The 20,130-nt window shown below is 53.7% G+C and overlaps 1 protein-coding gene across 3 annotated transcripts in view; it reads left to right on the forward strand.

Moving 5' to 3' along the window:
• Positions 1-8,120, forward strand: part of SYT14 (synaptotagmin 14) — a 73,735-nt gene extending 65,615 nt beyond the window's left edge. The window contains exons 7-9 of one of the 3 annotated variants that reach the window (XM_060178338.1): positions 2,875-3,064; positions 5,408-5,464; positions 6,651-8,120. In XM_060178338.1, the coding sequence (XP_060034321.1) occupies positions 2,875-3,064; positions 5,408-5,464; positions 6,651-6,964 (561 nt within the window). In that variant the 3' untranslated portion in view covers positions 6,965-8,120. Of the gene's footprint in view, positions 1-2,874; positions 3,065-5,407; positions 5,465-5,716; positions 6,630-6,650 lie in introns of those variants that run through there. The other 2 variants (XM_060178339.1, XM_060178340.1) reach the window with 2 other exon arrangements.
• The last annotated feature ends 12,010 nt before the right edge of the window (positions 8,121-20,130 follow it).

The raw sequence follows: 20,130 nt of genomic DNA on the forward strand, positions 1-20,130 counted from the left end.
GATATTTCAGTGGGAAGAGACCAGTGTCGGTAAATGGAATGCTATCCTTCAGTTCTTTTTAATATTTCATTCCTTTATTGATTATTGGATAGAGACAGAGAGAAATTGAGAGGGGAGAGAGAGAGAGGCACCTGCAGCCCTGCCTCACCACCTATGAAGCTTTCCCCCTGCAGGTGGGGACCAGGGACTTGAACCTGGGTCATTGTGCACTGTAGTGTGTGCACTTAACCAGGTGCGCCCCCGCCTGGTCCCCTATTCCATGGTTCTTAATGTGACTTCTCAGTGTTCTCACACTCGTCCTGACTGTCGCGCTGTTCTGGGAAATAGCTCCTTGTGTGGAGACAAGTGGCTGGAAGGGGAGGGGCCGCCGTATCACCCACTGGCCTGTGCTTTGTACACTTCCCTTGCTTCTAGTCACCTGTGCCTACTCGACCGCCTGTTTCCTCATTCCACAAGCAAAGTGAAGAAGCCCTGGCAGGTGGTGTCTCTGGACGTCAGCAGGTCCGAGCGAAGCCCACCTCCTCCAAGACTGGGGAAGGGCGTTGCTGGGCCCCAGGCCCGGTCACACTGCCAGTGGGCATCAGAGTCTGCTTCCTGCTCTGCTTGGCGCTCGGCGCCTGCACAGTGCCACTGCTCCCAGCGGCCCTCTCTCTCCTTTCCTTTAAGTTAATTTCTTTTTTAAAAAATTTATTAGTAATTTAATAATGATGAAGAAGATGGTAAGATAACAGGGATACAATTCCACACAGTTCCCACTACCAGAGTTCCCTGTCCCCTGCCCTCCATTGGAAGCTTCCTTATCCTGTTCTCTCTGGGAGCAGGGACCCTGGGTCTTTATGGGGAGCAGAAGGTGGGAGTTCTGGCTTCTGTCATTGCTTCTCTGCTGGACATGGGTGTTGGCAGGTGGATCCAAACCCCCAGCCTGTGTCTGTCTGTCCCTAGTGGGGCAGGGCTCTGGGGAGAAGAGGCTCCAGGGCACACTGGTGAGGGCGTCTGCCCAGGGAGATCAGGGTGGCGTCATGGTAGCGCCTGCAGCTTGGTGGTTGAACCTTTTTTCTTTTCTTTCTGTTTTGAGAGCGGGTGAGTGACAGGTTGGTGGGGACCAGGAGACACCTGCAGCTCTCTTCCATTGCCCGTGGAGCTTCCCCTGTAGGTAGGGACAGGAACGTGACCCGTGGCCGACGTGTGTGTGGATGTGCGCTCTGCTGGCTGCGCCACCGCCCGGCCCTAACATTGTGTATATACGCTCACAGAGGGGCTTCTTTCTTCTTCTTTGGTGAGAGAGGTCTGCGCGCGCATGACCTCATGGTGCCCACAGTGCATTTCCAGTTGCGATGAGATAGTGTGGGTGTGGGGACGTTTTCATTTCTGTAGAAAGACAGAGAGGCCGCAGCTCCGGAGCTGACCCACGTGGTGACACCCTGTGTGGCTTCAGGACTTGAGCCCGCCTAGGGGCTGTCCCTGTGACGTAAGGGAGGTGTTTTTGATGAGGAAGACGCTCTGGTACAAAGTGCCTTCCCGGAGCTCACACGCTGCGGGGAGCCAAGCGCTGTCTGTTAGTGTCTTGCACAGCAGAAGCTGGTCGAGAAGACACACCAACCTTCTGAAACAGAAAGAAAAACAGTATCCCTTTTGGTCCTGAAAGGGCCCATTACCATGTGAGTTAGACCATGGGAAGTTGTCCCCTGACGCTGAGGGGACAGTGCTCTATTTTTTTGCACTTTTCTGTCTTCTCCCTCCTCCTCCTCCTTTTTCTTCTTTTTTTCAGATTAGACAGATTTTTTTTTAAATAAAGTTTCTTTTTTCTTATTTTTTTCATCTTATAGGGATGAAAGAAATTCGAGAAGAAGGAGAGAGAGAGAGAGATCACAACACTGAAACATCCCCTAAGGTGGTGGAGGCAGGGCTCAAACCGGGGTCAAGGGACAGCAAAGCAGGCACCCTCCCGGATGAGCCCTGCCGGCACCCTTGTTGGTGATATAATTCAGTTTATTTTTCATGTGGAAAGTAGTTTCCTCTCTGGTTCTTTCAGACAGCTTGCTTGTCTCTCATCTTTTGCAGAACCACTGTGCTATCTTCCCAGTCTTCTTCCTCCTCCTATTATTATTATTACTATTATTATTATTTTCCCCAGAACCCTGCTGGCTGATGGTGGTGCTGGGGATTGAACCTGGGACCTCAGAGCCTCAGACAAGAGAGTCTTTTGCAGAGCCACTGTGCTGTCCCCTAGCCCCTGAGTCTAAATCTCTTGTCAACCTCTTAAGGTTGGTCAGTCTCTAAACAACATGTTATTTCACAGTCTGAAAATAGCGCACTAATGCCTGTGAGCTGAGAGGCGTGCCTTCTCCGATTTGCACCGAACAGACAGCGGTCAGGAAGCCACCTCTCAGGAGTTGGGCGGTGGCGCAGCGGGTCAAGCGCACGTGGCACAAAGTGCAAGGACCGGCATAAGGACCCAGGTTCGAGCCTCCCGCTCCCCACCTGCAGGGGAGTCGCTTCACAGGCGGTGAAGCAGGTCTGCAGGTGTCTGTCTTTCTCTCCCTCTCTCTGTCTTCCCCTCCTCTCTCCATTTCTCTCTGTCCTATCCAACAACGACAACATCAATAACAAGAACAATAATAACTACAACAATAAAAAAGGGCAACAAAAGGGAATAAATAAATTAAAAAATAAAAAGGAAGCCATCTCTCTGTCACGTCCTCAGCTGCTGGGTGACAAAGAGGCCCAGGGCTCAAGCGCTGAGCCAGCATCTCCAGCCGTCCGGGACCTGGGCCCTGCCGCCTGTGCCGCCCCTGCCGCCCCTGCCACCCCTGCCTGACTCCGGCAGCCTCCCCCCCACACACACACACTCTATTCTCGCCCCTTGGCTTGCAGGGCTGCGACTCTCAGGTGAGCGTGTCAGAGGCGTCCTGCAGCGGGAGCACGTCGTCCTGCCAGTCCCTGGAGCGTGGCGCGGTCCCAGAGATCCTGGTCGGGCTGCTGTACAACGCCACCACGGGGAGGCTGTCGGCGGAAGTGATCAAAGGAAGCCACTTCAAAAACTTGGCGGCCAACAGACCACCCAGTGAGTGGAAGCCGGCTCTCTAGCCTGGCCGGTGCACGGGCGGGGGTCTGGGTGGCAGGGCCCCCATCTCACCATGCAGCCTTAATCGTTGAGAAGGAGCGGGCACCCCAGCTCAGTCCCGTGGTCTCTGCTCTGCCGCATTTGGGAAGCAGGACAGTCGGACACCCAGTGTCTTAGAGCTGAGGCCACAAGACTTGCACTTTCCGTGTATCTGCCCAGTGAGTGACCTCTACCAGCCACTGTCCCCAGTGCCAGCGGGACCTGTGTCTCTGTCAGGTCGGGGCACTGACTGTTCAAGCACGAGTAGGGCCAAGCAGACCCAAGTGTCCTGTGCGCACAGTGGCTGGGGCCAGTCTGGAAGCTTCTCCACTGGTCCTTCCTTCCTCCCCTGACGAGGGACGAGGGGCTCAGGTGTCTTTCTTTCACACCGTCCTCCTCTGAGAAGCCACTGCTGCCTGCGGTCTCAGTCATTTTTCTTTCTTTTTTGCCTTCAGGGTTACCACTACGACTTGGTGCCTGCACTACTCCTGCACTAATCCACTGCTCCTGGTGGCCTTTTTTTTTTTTCCCGATATTTTGGATACGACGGAGGGAAATTGATAGAGAAAGAGAGACAGATACCTGCAGACCTGCTTCACCGCTTGTGAAGCAACCTCCCCCCCACACAGGTGGGGAGCCAGGGGCTCGAACTGGGATCCTTGTGCCAGTCCTTGCACTTTGCACTATGTGCCTTAACCTGGCGTGCCACCATCTGACCCCTTCGGCAGTCTTGTCGTAAGTGGGGAGTGAATTCCTTTCCCAGGTGGTGGAGCAGAGCCCGCCAGGTCCCTGCTGTGGGGAGGCTGGCCTCCACCCTGGCTGTGGGCCTCTGCCCCTCCCCCAGCTGGGTCAGGAGGACCTGGGAGGGCAGCGGGAGGCGCCCTTGATGCTGTGAGACAGAGAGCTGGAAAGCGGTGGCAGGTGCTTGAACTTCCCTAAAATGAAACAAAGATGTGAAGGAGACCGCACGTCATGGCGGACACCTTAAGTCTGCTCAGAGACTTCTCCTGTCTTTGCTGTGAGCCTCCAGCTGAAGGGGGCAGCTCCAGCCTAGAGTCAGCCTTACCGCTCAATGTCCAGAGAATCCCCTTGCAGCCAAGGACATGAGATAGCCTGGTTTTTCCAGAAGTGGGGCTGGAAACCTAACTTCTTACCTCACGGAATGTCTGTGTCCCAGAACTGGAAGTCAAGAGGTCGGAATTCTGTTCCTATGTCTGACCTTGAAAAAGTGACCCTGCAGCCCGAAGCCTGGTGGCCCATTTGTCGTAGGAAGGTCATGTCTGTCCCAGGGTAACCGTGAGATGCAGATCAGATGCATCGCATGAATGAGGGGCAGGTAGATCCATGTCCACTCTCTCCTTCCAGAAGGGGGGTGCAGAGGGAGGCAGCAGAAGCAATGCAGAGAAACAGGCTGCAGGCGTGGCTGGGTCGCCTCCACTCAAGCTCAGAGGGGCAGGGTGGCTGTACGCAGAGGACTTCACACAGGCCTGCTGAAAATGAGGAGAATACGGTGGTTTCCCTTTCGGCCCTGCCCCCCCCCACTCTGCTCACACGGGGCAACTGTTGAGTGACGGGCAGCCTGGGCATGGCCGAGGACAGACAGGTGGAGGGAGCTTGGCCCTCACGGCTCAGAGCGATTTCCACGCCATTAGAACAGGACCTTCCCCAGAGGGGTTGACGGTGCCAGCGGGTGGCTAGTACCTGAGGGTTCGTCGACACAAACATTTTAGTCCCATTTTAGTGGCACGTTCACAAAGTAGGATTTGACAGCTTTCCGGCTTCTCCGTGCTGCATATGTTCTGTAAGATTGTGAGCCTTCAAATAATCCAAGTGTGGGACTGGCCAGATCATCCAGCTTTGAACCAGAGAAACAAGGTTGCTTGATGGTCTTGATAGCCCATTTTACTTCTGCAAACCTTGATTTTGTAGACGGCAGTGGGACAGATGAAGCCACTGATGTACTGAGTATTCCATGGTCGAGCAGAACTCGGCACTAGACCAGGACTCCGTCAGGACTCCTGCTCGCTCCCTGGTAGCCGGAGAATGTGTGTGACCCTGTGTTCAATGTGCTTTAGCCCGATGGCCCCCTGAAAACAGTTCTCTTTAAGTTCACACAGCGAGCTTAAAATCGCTCACTGCGTGAGACTTACCCAGCGACCCTGTTGCACCCCCACCCCAAATTAAGATGTCCTCCCACTCCCCTGAACAGTGTTCCTTCTTTAATTCTGACCTGTGACCCTTTTTCACCCCAAAATTGACATCTGGTCATTGTTTCTTTTACTGCTTTCCACCCCCTGTTGTCAGACGGACTGTTCTGTTGTCTAAAACACTTGATAGGTGGACAGGTTTATATAATCCGAGGTGAGTTTCTATAGAGGCTAATTGGATGTTGTCTTTTCATGCAAAAACAAAATCCCCTAAAACGTGCCAGCGGTGAAGCTGCCCACCATGTTGGTTTCTAAAGAATGTGCATCTGTTCTCTGTGGCACTTTGACTACAAATGACCGAGAATCTATCTCTGATTATGGATGGTGGTGTCCCAAGTATTCACAAAACAAGCCAAACATCTGAAATGAAAGCTCTCACTTTCCCTTCATTGCATTTGACTCATAGAGCAGACGTAGCTATTTCCTGAGCACACAGCGATGTTCACTAAGACGGATTGGAGCTCTGCTGTGACACACAGGATGGAGCGACACGCTGAAGGTCATTTGCATGAGGCCAAAGGACTGAGAGCACAGTCGTTTGAGGAGAACGTGTCTCTCCCCCGAGGAGACAACCAGGACAGTCGCGTTCCCCTTCTCACACTAAGCATCACACCGATCCCTTTACGATTCATAAAACACTGAACATACCATACTTACGACTTCTCACTAAATTGTGCCCCAAAAGAATCCTCTGTGATTTATTCCAACTCTGCAAAGAGCACGTTAAATGTATTTTTGCATGAAACCCGGAGAAAGTCGGACTTGATTCGCTAAACTCCGAGCCCTGCGTGCACTTGGCTTCATTTGGCTCTTGGATGCTTGTGGAGCAGATCTGAAACCACATCCATGCAGAGACTTTTCGACCTTCCATCCTAAGCTGTTTCCATGTCACCTTGCATTCTCGTGTCCCTCCCCCCCCCCCCCATCGGCCTCATCACTGTCTGTTGGTTCCTATTCTCTGGAAACACAGTGGAATGCTTGCTGGTGTTGTGGCTACCTGAGCTTGCTAAGTGTCTATTACTGCTATGACGTCCTGCTCAGTGGAGCTGAGGGGGGCACAGAGGGCGGTGGGTGTGGGGGAAGGACTGTGGTATACCTCCAGATCCCAGCCGCCCTGAGCACACGGCCAGGTGGATCCGCTCCCCCGCCCCCAGATTGCCCTTGTCCTTGTCACAGTCTGTGAACACCCTCCTCAGAATGGAATTCCTTGGTTTTCCATTCGGCACGGTATACACCATATCCCTTTCCGGGACAGACCCGCTGTCCTCTGCACGCGTGGCAGCAGAGAGGCTCCGGCCTGTCCCCGCTGACGCTCGGCGTGCTGTCCTTTCTCTCTGCAGACACCTACGTCAAGCTGACGCTCCTGAACTCCATGGGGCAAGAGATGTCCAGGTGCAAGACGTCCCTGCGCCGCGGGCAGCCAAACCCCGTGTACAGGGAGACCTTTGTCTTCCAAGTGGCCCTGTTCCAGCTCTCGGACGTGACGCTCATCCTGTCGGTGTACCACAGGCGCAGCCTGAAGAGGAAGGAGATGATTGGCTGGGTCTCGCTGGGTCTCAACAGCTCTGGAGAAGAAGAGCTCAGCCACTGGGTGGAGATGAAGGAGTCGAAGGGACAGCAAGTCTGCCGGTGGCACGCCCTGCTGGAGTCCTGAGGGCCGGAGGGAGGCAGCTGCGCCAGGTGGCCCGCCACCCGGAGGCCCGTCCTTTGAGGAGCCGGCTCCAACCTCCTTCCGAAATGCTTTCGATTCCGGGGGAAGAGCGCCTCCCGCTGGTAGAAACTCTGGTAGCGCTTTTCTGGAACAGGGAGAGGAGGCTGGGCGTCGACCATCGGCCCTCGCAGCTCTGGGGCAGAAGAGCCAGTGGCGTCCACAGGAGATGAGCGTCGAGATCTCAGCCAGAGCTCGAGGGTCCTGCGTGGGATGCTGCTCACGGGTGGGTCTCCACGCTGTCAGGAGCTCGGTCGGCCGGCTCTCCCAGGCTCGCAGCGCAGAGTCCCAGTGCAGGAGAGGCTCCTTGGCAGGAGGGAGGCGCTTTTGTGTGTTGTTTCGAAAACCACAAAAACAAAAACCTCAGACGAAGGTCTGCCTCTGCCTCCGCCTGGCCCAGAGAGTTCGAGTCCCTGTGCTGGAGGAGACGGGAGTTCCGTGCACTGGCGTGGCTGTCAGAAGCGCTCCCTGCACTCTGGTTTCCAGTGTCGGGGCTGGGAGAGCGGGGCCTGATTTTCACGTTTCTTTCCAGCCTTTGATTCTCGGAAACTGTGGTTATGGGGAAACTCGTTTTATTTTTAAGAAACAAAAAGGCAGGTGAGCAGCTGAAACTTGAGAACAGCTCAAGTGAAAGGGAGTTTTCTCTGTGTCTGTGTTCCGAGCGCTGCGGTAGCTGGCTGCGGGAAGCGGCGGCACCAGGTGGGAGGCCTCCATGCCCACTACCGCTTGTGCTTGTGCTGCCTGCCTGCTGAGAGCAAGCGGAGAGTCCGTGCTGGCGTGCTCTCCACCGTGATGTCATCTGTGCCTTTCAGTCGGAGACAGTGGCTCCTACGGCTCCAAGCTGTTCGCAAAACTAGGCCTTCAATTTTTATAAATGCGCAGACTCCTCAGAACAGGGTCGCGAGATCCTTCCCGTCCTCTCCAGTCTGTCGAAGCCGTACGGTGTGTTGGTTTTGTAAACGGCAAAAGACGTTTTCATTTGTTGTTTTCATACGTGGGAACTCTGATTGACCAGGAATATCATGCCGTTCCTGTTTGATTTTGCTTCTTACCTGATATATAGTTTTATGCATATACTTTATTAAATAGAGTATGTTTTACACATATGAAAATATTTTCTTTTTTCCTCTTTCTACTCTAGTGGAATCTCGACAGAAATACTATTTACCAAAACTGAGAAGCAGTAGACGGCTGCTAGTCCCAATGACACAGCCTGCTGTCAGCCTGCCCTTGTTACCTCATAGCAAGAGGGCCTTGCATGGCTGGTCTTGCGGCCAGCGTGGCTGTCCGGAAAGGCCTAAACAGAAACCCAGACAGTGAACCCTTTTATTGTTGTTTTTAAGAATATTCTTTTTTTTATTTATTTAAGAAAGGAGATATTAACAAAACCATAGGATAAGAGGGGTACAGTTCCACACAATTCCCACCACCTGATCTCCATATCCCACCCCCTCCCCTGACAGCTTTCCCATTCTCTATCCCTCTGGGAGCATGGACCCAGGGTCATTGAGGGTTACAGAAGGTAGAAGGTCTGGCTTCTGTAATTGCTTCCCCGCTGAACATGGGCGTTGACTGGTCGGTCCATACTCCCAGTCTGCCTCTCTCTTTCCCTAGTAGGGTGGGTCTCTGGGGAAGCGGAGCTCCAGGACACATTGGTGGGGTAGAATAGTCTTTTTTTTTTTAATCTTTATTTATTTACTGGATAGAGACAGCCAGAAATCGAGAGGGATGGGGGTGATAGAGAGGGAGAAAGACAGAGACGCCTGCAGCCCTGCTTCACCATTTGCAAAGCTTTCCCTCTGCAGGTGGGGACCAAGGACTCAAACCAGGGCCCTTGCGCCTTGTAACATGTGCGCTCAACCAGGTGCTCCAGCACCGGCCCCGCCAGTGAGCTACTAATATCTCAAGTTAAAACAAGCAGCCCGGCAGCTGTGTCCCCACACGCAGGCCGTGGGCAGAAGGCGGGTTTCTGGAGAGATTCTCTCTGAGCACATACTGCTCCGAGCGCCTCCCTGGCCGTGAGACGGCCGGACAAGGGGAGCTGCCGCTGGAAGTGGCTGTGGCGCCTCGGCGGGCAGGCCGGGACACCCGCTAGGTGCTGCCCGCGGCGGCGGCAAGGAGGAGGCCTCCCTGGCTGCTGTCTGTGGGCTCTGCCTTTCCCTGGAAGAAGGGAGGAAGGGGGAGGGGAGGGGATGTGTGCAGGCCTGTAAGGTTTCTGTGGTGTACGTAGCAGGTCCAGCGTGGTCTCAAAATCGACAGCCAGGGGGCCGGGTGGTGGTGCACCTGGCTGAGCGCACATGTTAGAATGCACAAGGACCCCCGGTTCAAGCCCCGGGTCCCCACCTGCAGGGGGAAAGCTTTGTGAATGGCACAGCAGGGCTGCAGGGGTCTCTTGTCTCTCTCGCTCTCTATCGCCCCCTTTTCTCTTGATTTCTGACTGTCTCTGTCCAGTAAATACATAAAGGTAATTTTTCAAAAAATCGGGCAGGGATAGATAGCATAATGGTTATGCAAAGATACTTTCATGCCTAAGACTCTGATGTCCCAGGTTTAGTAACCTGTACCACCATAAGCCAGAGCCAAGCAGGGCTATGATAAAGAAAGAAAGAAAGAAAGAAAGAAAGAAAGAAAGAAAGAAAGGGAGAAAGAAAAATTAAATCCATAACCAATGAAGACTTTCTTCAGTGGAGATCCCACCCCCCACTCCAACTGCCAAGTCCTCAGAGATAATGGATTTACTGGTGTGTGTCTACACATAGAAACATCCCATGCTACACGCATACGTGGCCATACATGGCAAACGGGCCTCAGCCCTGGCTTCCCCCAGATACTGACTAGCAGCATGGTGACCAGACCCCTGGGTTCCTTTCTCCTCTCTGTGGTGACTAGGAGCTGTATTTGGTTTGGGGTGTTGTTACTTCCTGCCATCCTGCACAGATAGGAAAAGTGTATCTTCTTATTCTGTGGATTGACACGACTTAGGGTAATTACTCCAAAATCTTGTCTCTGCTTTTTTGAGAAGGATTAAATGGGGCTCAGGAGACCCACTTCGCGCCGCTGAACCGAATGTGCCAGACAGTTTGCTGCTCTCCTGTGAGCTCGAGTTTGCGTGACAGCTTAACGGCAACGCCCCACGTCGCAGTAATTACAGCAGACGAGGCCCACCGGTGGGCAGCGGTTGTCGGCTTGGAAACCTGAGAAAGACAGCCCACTTCCTTTTTGTTCATTCTGACTCCCCCAAGCCTTGTAAGAAAACAAGATGGGCCAAATGTGGCAGCGGCTGGCACCCTCGGGGCTCGGGGGCCTGGAATCGCAGGCTCTGTCTGTCTCCCAAGTGAGCTGCACAGCGCAGCTGCGTATCACTGTCCAGAAGACAGGTGTCCAGATCAGCCAGGACCGCGTCTCACCTGAACCCTCCCACCCTCCCAAGCTCGGCCTCCGATCCTGTGTCTCAGCCTGGCCTTGTTTGCTATGAAGCCTGCTTGCAGATTTTCTCACTCTGCATTCAGAGAGCTCTCAGCAGTGCTGTGTTCAGTGGCAAAAATAATAGATGGAGCACAGTTTAGAAAAAAGGGGAAAGAAATGAGCCGATAACCTCAGTTCTCCTGATGAATGAGTTAGGTGCGGCGCCGGGGAGGGCTGCTCCGCCATCCAGTCAGGCCCCGGGCCGTGTGGGCTGCCATCACCATTCCACTTCACTTAGTGCAGACAGCACTCGCCAGGGAAGGTGGCAGAGAGGCTGTCTGTGAGAGGAGCCTAGAGATGGAAGCTGTCATAATTTTTCATGAGAGCTGAGAGAGAGAGGCTCTTGGAATTGTATATTTTAAATCAACGAATGGTACTCACCGCCATTTTCCCAAGATCTATACCCCAGCGTAAATAGAAAGGACATAGACTCTCTTCCGTCAAAGTGGCTTTGTCTACCTAGACTCCATGCTCTGCTCAGAGAGGTTCCTGTCACTTGGAATCACCCCGCTGGCCGCTGTTTGCCTCCGGAAGCGTACATGGACTCCTCCCTTCTTCGACCTGTCCCGGTTCATCCGCGGCCTGCCTGGGATGTCCTGCCCCACAGGCCGAGCTCAGGGCCTAGCACCAGATGGCAGGCACATCCGAGACCTTTCGAAATGAGCGTCAGGAAACGGCCGCACGCAGCCGAGTGTGCGAGGGTGGTGGCAGCAGGAGCCACCGCGCACGGTGAGTGATGCCGCTCTTGGCTACGAGGCCGGGTTCTCACGCCAGGCTGAAGAAAGGGGGGTCGGCAGCACCCCACGGGGGAGGAGACGAAAGCGCGATGTCAGGCTGACCCGCCCGTCGGGGAAGGCCCTGGCTCGAGGTCAGGCGGCAGCCCAGAAGCTGGACTGCAGGTGTGTTCGCGTGTCCAGCGCGAGTCGAGTAGAGCACACTTGCCGGGGTTCCCAGCTGAGGTTGACTGAACAGCAAAGCAGGAAAAAGAAGAAGCAAAAAAAAAAAGCAGGATTTGGGGAGGAGATACAGGGCAGAGAGGGGCAGGTCTGGGGTGCTTTCCTTCAAGGCTGTGACCGGGTCCCCTTCTGCTGCGCTATGCCAGCTCAGCCCACGCCCACTTGTCCTCAGAGGGTGTGTCACTCAGCTTGCCTGCTCCTCACACACGCTGGGGGGCTCCAGGCACCTTAGTTCCTTGTGAGGCCCCTCGGGAGAGTGTCCCCTCACTCACACCGCGTCGCCTCAGCGGGGAGAAAACTTGCCTTCCTCCCTGCTATTCCTATTCTCACACCCTCTTGCGGGCTCGGCTGGGGCTTAGCTGCATGTGTCTCTCCTCACCCCTTGTCTCATCTCTGTGCCCTCTGGCTCACGGGAAATGCTCAGTAAGTACTGAGCCCCCCCCCCCCCCCCCGGGAGAATCGGTAATACTGTGTTCATCCAGTCCTTGTGTTTATAATTCTCGGGTTAAGTATGGGTTCATATCTTCCTTCACTGTAGATCTGTTTTTTAATATTTTTTATTTGTTTATTTGTTATTGATAGACACAGAGATTGAGAGGGAAGGAGGAGGGAGAGAGACAGAGAGACCCCTGCAGCCCTGCTTTACCACTCGTGAAGCTTCCCCATGCAGGTGGGGACCGGGGGCTTGAACCCGGGTCCTCGTGTGCTGTAATGTGAGCGCTTTTTGCTTAACCAGGTGCGCCTCCACTTCAGATCTACTTGTAGGAGGGCGGCTGCATGCCGCGGGCTGCTGTGTGCTCCAGGGGCAGGAGCGATGCCTAGAGGCAGGCAGAGGCTTTGCCTCGTGGAGCAGCGTCCTGTGGCGGGCAGAGCCAGACCGTAGCCGGGTGGCGCCAGAGATCCCTGAGCTCAGCAAGGTTTTCCCGGAGGACACAGCCTTTCAGCTTTTCTTTTGTTTGTTTTGTTTCTTTTTTTTTAAAAAAAATATTTATTTCTTTATTTATTCTCTTTTGTTGCCCTTTTTTATTGTTGTAGTTATTATTGTTGTCATTGTTGGATAGGACAGAGAGAGATGGAGAGAGGAGGGGAAGACAGAGAGGGGGAGAGAAAGACAGACACCTGCAGACCTGCTGCACCGCCTGTGAAGCGACTCCCCTGCAGGTGGGGAGCCGGGATAGAACCCAGTTTCCCCGCACGGGTCCGGTACTTAGTACTATGTGCGCTTAACCAGGTGCACCTGCCCAGTCCCTCCGACTGTATCCTCTGCCGGGGGAAGTGTGAAGCCCGGGCTCCCAGGCCAGGCTCTACTTGAGGGTCGTTCTGAGCAGCTGGGGGTGGGACAGTGGGCCAAGTGCTGGACTGCTACCAGGGGTCCAAATCCACGCCCAGCACCCCTTGTGCCAGAGTGATACTGCCCCTCACTCTCGCTCTGTCTGCTCTCTCCCCCTCCAATAAAAAATAGACACATCTGGAAAAAAAATAGGATTATTTTGAGAGTTTTTTTTTGTGTGTGTGTGTTCCAAGCCCTGTGTTGTCTGATCTGGCCTGGGGGCAGGAGCAGGAGCCTGTCTCTTCTGCCTCTCCCATGTCTCCCGTCAGCTCTGACGCCTCCCTGTGGATGAGACCTTCGTGGGTGAACGCACTGAGGGGAGGTGCTCTTGACCTCTTGTGCGTCTGGATAAAGAAAGACCGGCGGAGGTGAACAGCTAATTCTGTCTAATCATGAGCTCCCATCTCCACTCTCGGCGTGACTTCAGCGCCCTTGGCGTGACCCCGTCTCTCTGCGGTTGCAGAGCCCTTAGCTCAGTCAGGTCATTGTTCGAATGTCGCCTCCCTGGCTGTCTTCGGTGATGAGTGTGAGCTGCTATTTCCCTGTCAGCTCCACATTGGTGCTGAACAGGGCGGCCTCCAGGAGAGCGCAAGCCCTCTGCCAACTCCTGCCCATGGGGACGCTGCTGTCACCGCCTGAAGGCTGCATTGTCACCTCTCCTGGGGGCGCCGCTGCTGCCTCTGCTCTGCTCCCTGGATCAAGGCTTTGTTCCTCCTCAGGAGCCTTTCATTTCCTCAGCACCTCCCCCGGCAGCGGCAGCGCAGGTCTCCCTCTCCCTCTTCCTCCACAGCCCATGTGAGCAGAGGGAAACCCGAGTGCCTTTGTCCTCCGTGCAAATGCAAGGCACCTCCCCTCTGGGGTGGCTGTAAAAAATCATTACCTTTATTGGATAGAGACAGCCGGAAATCAAGAGGGAAAGGGGAGACAGAGAAGGAGAGAGACAGAGAGACACCCGCAGCCCTGCTCCACAGCTTGCAAACCTTTCCCCCTGCAGGTGGGGCCAGGGAGCCCGATCGTGAGTCCTTGCGCACTGTGACATGTGCGCTCAGCCAGGTGCGCCACCACCCAGCCCCTTGGCGTGGCACTTTCCACAAATATATTTCATTCTGTGGCGGTATTTTTTTTATTGTTGTAGTTATTATTATTGTAATTGATGTCATTGTTGTTGGCTAGGACATAGAGAAATGGAGAGAGGAGGGGAAGACAGAGAAAGACAGACACCTGCAGACCTGCTTCACCGCCTGCGAAGCGACTCCCCTGCAGGTGGGGAGCCGGGGGCTCGAACCGGGATCCTTACGGACGTGGTTTTCTTTTGTTGTCGCTGCTGCTGTTCTTGTTTTCCCCAGTGAAATTCTGCCACTAGCCCCCCGAGAAGTGAGGCTGTTTGACTGAAATGCTGTTGCTGTGGGCGCGCCCAAGAGGCCTGGGGCGTGTTTGCGGGAGTGGGGAGTTCAGCTGTCACCTGCAGGGAGCATGGTTCTTTTGCCACCTGCCTGCCCAGGCAGCTTTGTCACCCACTCCTTCTTCCCCGCACCCCCCTATCCCCCAGTCCCCAGTCCCCAGTGGCCGAGCTCCTGGGAGCTGAGGAGGGCACAGTGCAAGGCTCGCCCACCTCTGAGTCTGGCCAGAGGACTGGGCGGCAGGACTGGCCTCAGTGCATGGCTGCTGATGTCTTGGTCCCCATGCTGCTGTGACAGGCCTAGTCCCACTCCGTGTGGGGAGAGGAGGGAGAGTCACTCACTGCCAGGCTGGTGTTGTCAGCACGTCACTGCACTTCACTGCAGCACATCAGCCCCTCAGAACATGGGTGTCTGGGCCAGGCGGTGGCGCACCTGGTTGAACACACGCAATGTAGTGCACAAGGACCCAGGTTCAAGTTTCTGGTCCCCACCTGCAGGGGGAAAGCTTCACAAGTGGTGAAGCAGGGCTACAGGTCTCTCTCTCTCTCCCACCCCTCTCAATTTATCTCTGTCTCTATCCAATAATAAATAAAACCTTAAAAAGCACACGGACGTTCTAAGGACCCATGAGCACATTCACTGCTGTGGCAGGAGCTTTGATGGGGTTCCAGGCTCCGTCTGGCAGACTGTATCTTCTTTCATGAGCCAGGGCCCTCTTCACTGTCCTCTTTATTATTCTGATCACCCCTGGGTATTTGATCACCCCTGGGTATCGTAAACATTCAAGACCCAAAAGGAAACCCTTAACACCTTCCTGTGTTTCCCTTCCTGGTCTCTCCTGGGCACAGTTCTCAAAGTGAGCACCCGGTAGGTGAGAGGGGCACCTCTCTAGGCCCTGCGAATCATTCCCTGAGCTCTGTTGATGTATCCAGAGAAGCCGGAGCGCCTGTGTCCGTGGGCCAAGCAGCCATTAGTGAAGACGCCCCCTTTGTTTCATGAGAAATTAGGGACGCCCCCCACCTCTGAGATTCCCCGCTTTTCTCTGCGGCTTTCACCCCTGCGCGGGGCAGTGGACGCCTCCTCGGTCCTCCCTGTATCCGCTGGGTGTCACCATCTGATCCGGGTGGTTCGATTGTCAGAGCAGACAAAGCTTTGGTCCCCGCGGAGCCGGTGCCCCACAGCCACTCCGCCCCCCGCCCCGTGTTGGTGGAAGGGTCTCACCAGCACAAGGGGAGGAAGGACCCCCCTCGGCCTCGGCCTGGCCCACGACGTCCCTTCCGCACGCGAGTGTGACGTCCTCCCAGACACGGACGGGGTGAAGCCGGCTCCTGGAAATAAGGCTTCCATCTCATTGCCCCAAAGGCTTCTGCTTGGGTTTGGTCTCCTCCCTTCCTCCCCTTGCCCGCAGACTCTTCCTTTTTCTTTCTTTCTTCCTTCCTTCCTTTCTTTCTTTTTTTAAAGATTTTATTTATTTATGAGAAAAGATAGGAGAGAGAGAGAGAGAAAAAAAAAAAAAAACAGACGTCACTCTGGCACATGTGCTGCCAGGGATTGAACTCGGGACCTCACGCTTGAGAGTCCAAAGCTTCACCACTGCGCCACCTCCCGGACCACGACTCTTCCTTTCCTTTTCTTTTCCCTTTCTTTCTTTCTTTCTTTCTTTCTTTCTTTCTTTCTTTCTTTCTTTCTTTCTTTTTTTTTTGCCTCCAGGGTTATTGCTGGGGCTCGGTGCCTGCACCACGAATCCACCGCTCCTGGAGGCCATTTTCTCCCCCTTTTTTTTTAATCATTGTTGTGGTTCTTCTTGTTGTTGTTGCTGTTGTTGGATAGGACAGAGAGAAATGGAGAGAGGAGGGGAAGACAGAGAGGGGGAGACAAAGATGGACACCTGCAGCCCTGCTTCACCTCTCGTGAAGCTTCCCCCCTGCAGATGGGGACCAGGAGCTTGAATTCGGGTTCACGGTCACTGTAATGTGTGCGCTCAGCCAGGTGTGCCACTGCCTGGCCCCTGCATTTTGGTTCTGTAAGCCCCGCTTACTAGCCGGCTCTGTCAGGAGCGCTGGCCTGGATTTTGAGAGCCAAGAGTAAAGTGGCGGCAGCTGCAATGCTTGCGGCTTGCAAGTGAGGAGGACTTGCTAACAGCGTGAGGAAGGACCAGCTGGGCTCCTGGTGGCGGACAGGGTGGGGGGATCTCAGGAGGGTGGCCAGTGCCGTTCCCTGTGTGGGCCAGGAGTTAGCACCCCATGTGGGCCAGGCCAGGTGGGCTGTTAAACACAGGCAATGACGTGCAGACTGTCAGCGCTGCTGACGGGGGGGGGGGGGGAGTAGAGGGGGCTGGAGGAGTGTACATTCTCACTGCTGGACTTTGATATATGAGGGGTTTTTTTATTGTTATATTTATTTCTTTATTGGATAGAGACAGCCAGAAATCAAGAGGGAAGGGGATGATAGAGAGGGAGAGAGACAGAGAGACACCTGCAGCCTTACTTCACCACTTGCAAAACTTTCCTCTGCAAGTGGGGACAGAGGGTTCGAACCTGGGTCTTTGAGTATTTTGTGCACTCAACCAGGCATGCCACAGCCCGGCCCCACTCCCCTCTGTCACCTTCTTCCTTCTTGATTTCTGACTGTCTCTACCCAATAAATAAGTAAAGGTAATAATAATTAAAGTAAAAGTAAAGGAAGAGAGGGCTGGGCGGTAGCACAGCGGGTTAAGCGCACATGTGCAAGGTGCAGGGACCGGCCTAAGGATCCTGGTTCGAGCCCCCGGCTCCCCACCTGCAAGCAGGTCCCTTCCCAGGCGGTGAAGCAGGTCTGCAGGTGTCTGTCTTTCTCTCCCCCTCTCTGTCTTCCCCTCCTCTCCATTTCTCGCTGTCCCATCCAACAGCAACAGCAGCAATGACAATACAATATAAAAAAAAAGAAAGAAAGAAAGAAAGAAAGAAAGAAAGAAAGAAAGAAAGAAAGAAAGGAAGGAAGGAAGAAGAAGGGGTGGTGTGGTGCACCAGGTTAAGCACAAGGACCTTCACAAGGATCCCGGTTCGAGCCCCGGCTCCCCACCTGCAGGGGGGTTGCTTCATAAGCGGTGAAGCAGGTCAGCAGGTGTTTACCTTTCTCCCCACTCTTTGTCTTCCCCTCCTCTTTCAATTTCTCTCTGTCCTGTCAAAAAATCAAAAAAAATGGCCACAGGAGCAGTGGATTTGTAGTGCAGGCACCAAGCTCCAGCAATAACCCTGAAAGCAAAAAAAATAATAATAATAATAATTAAATTCAGTTAAAAAGAAGCTGGGTCACAGTCCATCCCCATGAGCACAGAGATGAAGAGGCTCCTCACAGAAAGTGAAGAAAGGTGATTCTGGCCCACGCCAAGCACAGGCACATATTCTCTGGGAAGTTAGAGTGCCCTTGAAGTCTCCTTGGATGGGTAATGGTAACAGGTTCTCACATACTTGACACACAGGCCAGTCGTTTCTCTGTGCAGGACAGCTCTACAGAAGGGCCCAGAGACAACTGTGGGAAAACACAGGACAACAGAAGGCTCACGCACTGTGCCCCTGCGCCCCGCGCCCCACGCCCTGCATCCTTGCACCCAGACCCAGAAGCTGCTCACACCCCTGCAGCCCTGCTTCAGCACTTGTGAAGTTTCCCCCTGCAGGCTCCCCCTGCACTGTGAAGTTTTCCGTCCTTGTACGTGGTGACACATGCACTCAACCAGGTGCACCGCCGCCCGGCCCCCCGACTTCTCCGACGACACACAGCACCTAGTCCTGGTTCTGCCCATCTGCACACAAGGGTGACTAGGGTGGCTGCAGCAGACAGGAGGAGGGCAGAGTCAGGCAGACGCAGGCCGGGTCTGCGTGCGAGTGTCCTGCACACAGAGCTCAAGTCCAGAGGATCCTCCTTTAAACGTGCTTTAAGACACCGTCCAGGTCCCGGGGCCCCTTCCTTGCCTTGACCTTAACTGCCGTCTGATCTCCAGAGAAAGCAGACAACAGACAAACGTAAGCATGTTAAACGTTCCTTGGAAAAGTCACAAATAAATCAAGAATACAGCTAGGGCGGAGAGCACCAGCAGACAGCCTCTCCTCTCTGCCTCCACTCTGGCGAAAAAAAAAAGACGGCGGCCTTGTCCCCGGAGCAGTGAAGCACCTGGCGCGAGGCCCTAGCAGCGCAGGACCGGAGTGTGTGGTGCCCGCCTGAGTGCGTACAGGCACCAGCTACTTTGCCACCTGACGTGAGTTTGTCTCAAGTCACATCAGTGTTGTCCTCCTGTCAGAAAAGTCACTTCAAGGGGCCGGGCGGTTGTGGTCCGGCAGGTGGCAGGGTGGCTAAAAGCACTGGATTCTCAAGCGTGAGTTCAATCCCTGGCAGCATATATACCAGAGTGATGTCTGGTTCTTTCTCTCTCTCTCGCCTTCTGTCTTCATGAATAAATAAATAATTTTTTTTAAAAAAGGGAGGGGGGCAGGCGGTGGTGCACACTGTACTAAGCACATGGACCCGAGCAAGGAGCCAAGTTTGAGCCCCCGGCTCCCCACCTGCAGGGGCGACATTTCACAAGCAGTGAAGCAGGTCTGCAGGTGTCTCTCTGTCTCTCCCCCTCTCTGTCTCCCCCACCTCTCTCAATTTCTCTCTGTAATATACAGTAAAATGGGAAAAAAATGGCCTCCAGGAGCAGTGGATTCATAGTGCCAGCACTGAGCCCCAGGGATAACCCTTGAGGCAAAATAATGATAATAATAATAATAATTTCATATTTGGCAGTGGTAGTTTATTGATTCTTCTTCTTTTTATTGTTATTATTCAGTCACGGCAGTGTTTCCCAAATACCTTGAATGTGGGCATTTTTCCAGTCTCATCACCTTGTCCAATTTCCTTCCAGCAACAAAGATTTATAACAACAGACATACTAAGTACCATTTTCTATCTTGTAAAAAAAAAAAAGAACTTAAACTTTTGGGAGCTCTGAAGTTGATAGGACAAAGCTGTGAAGTGACCTAGTCTCTGACCACCGCTGGGTCTAGAGCTTCATGAGCTCACGGGAAGCCATTTTTAGCAGCCGTAGTCAAGAAGAACACGCCAGTCCCCAGCGGGCATGGTCTAGCTTGTCTCCTTTCTGTGGAAGTTGTGTCTACTGAAAAAACAGAGACCGTGAAACGCTCCGTCTACAGTCCGTGTCTCCGTGATTCAATCTCCTGCCTCCTTCCCACCAAACCCCAGGCTCCCCCCCCACACACACACACTCGACTTTGCACTCTTAAGACATTCAAGGTTGAGGAAGCAAAAATAATGGACTTGCTTATGAGAGAAACAGGCGGTGAAGCAGGTCTGCAGGTGTCTGTCTTTCTCTCCCCGTCTCTGTCTTCCCCTCCTGTCTCCATTTCTCTGTCCTGTCCAACAACAACGACAGCAATAACAACAATAATAATAACTACAACAATAAAACAACAAGGGCAACAAAAGGGAATAGATAAATATTAAAAAAAGAAAGAAAGAAGGTGTGTTCTTGGTTTAGGGAGGTGTGTCCAGGAGAAAACCTCCCACATGATTCCTTTTTGGTTTTTTGGTGTCACTGGGACCTCTCATGTGTGTGATTTCATCCTTGCAGGCCAACTTTTTAGACACAGGAAGAGACATACCAGAGAAAGAGGGAGATAGGGAGGGAGAGAGACAGACACCTGCAGTACTTTCTGTGACACATTTTCAATGACCTCTTCGTCTGTGAGATTCACCCTTCACCCACCGTCTGTCTGGGGCTAGAGGATGTTTGAGGACTTCCATAACCACTGCTTTTAACTTTTGAATCACTGATGACTGGGGATCCCATCGCAATGATTTTACAGGCCTTAAAACAAGGTGAAATTCTTGAGACTTGCTCCCAACCACTAGGAAGTGTGCTGCCACATTTGCCCTCAAGTCTCGTGCACACGGCCACCAGGTGAGCCTCACAGCCTGCGAACG

The sequence above is a fragment of the Erinaceus europaeus genome, chromosome 19 (genome assembly GCF_950295315.1).
Source record: "Erinaceus europaeus chromosome 19, mEriEur2.1, whole genome shotgun sequence".
Lineage (NCBI taxonomy): Eukaryota > Metazoa > Chordata > Mammalia > Eulipotyphla > Erinaceidae > Erinaceus > Erinaceus europaeus.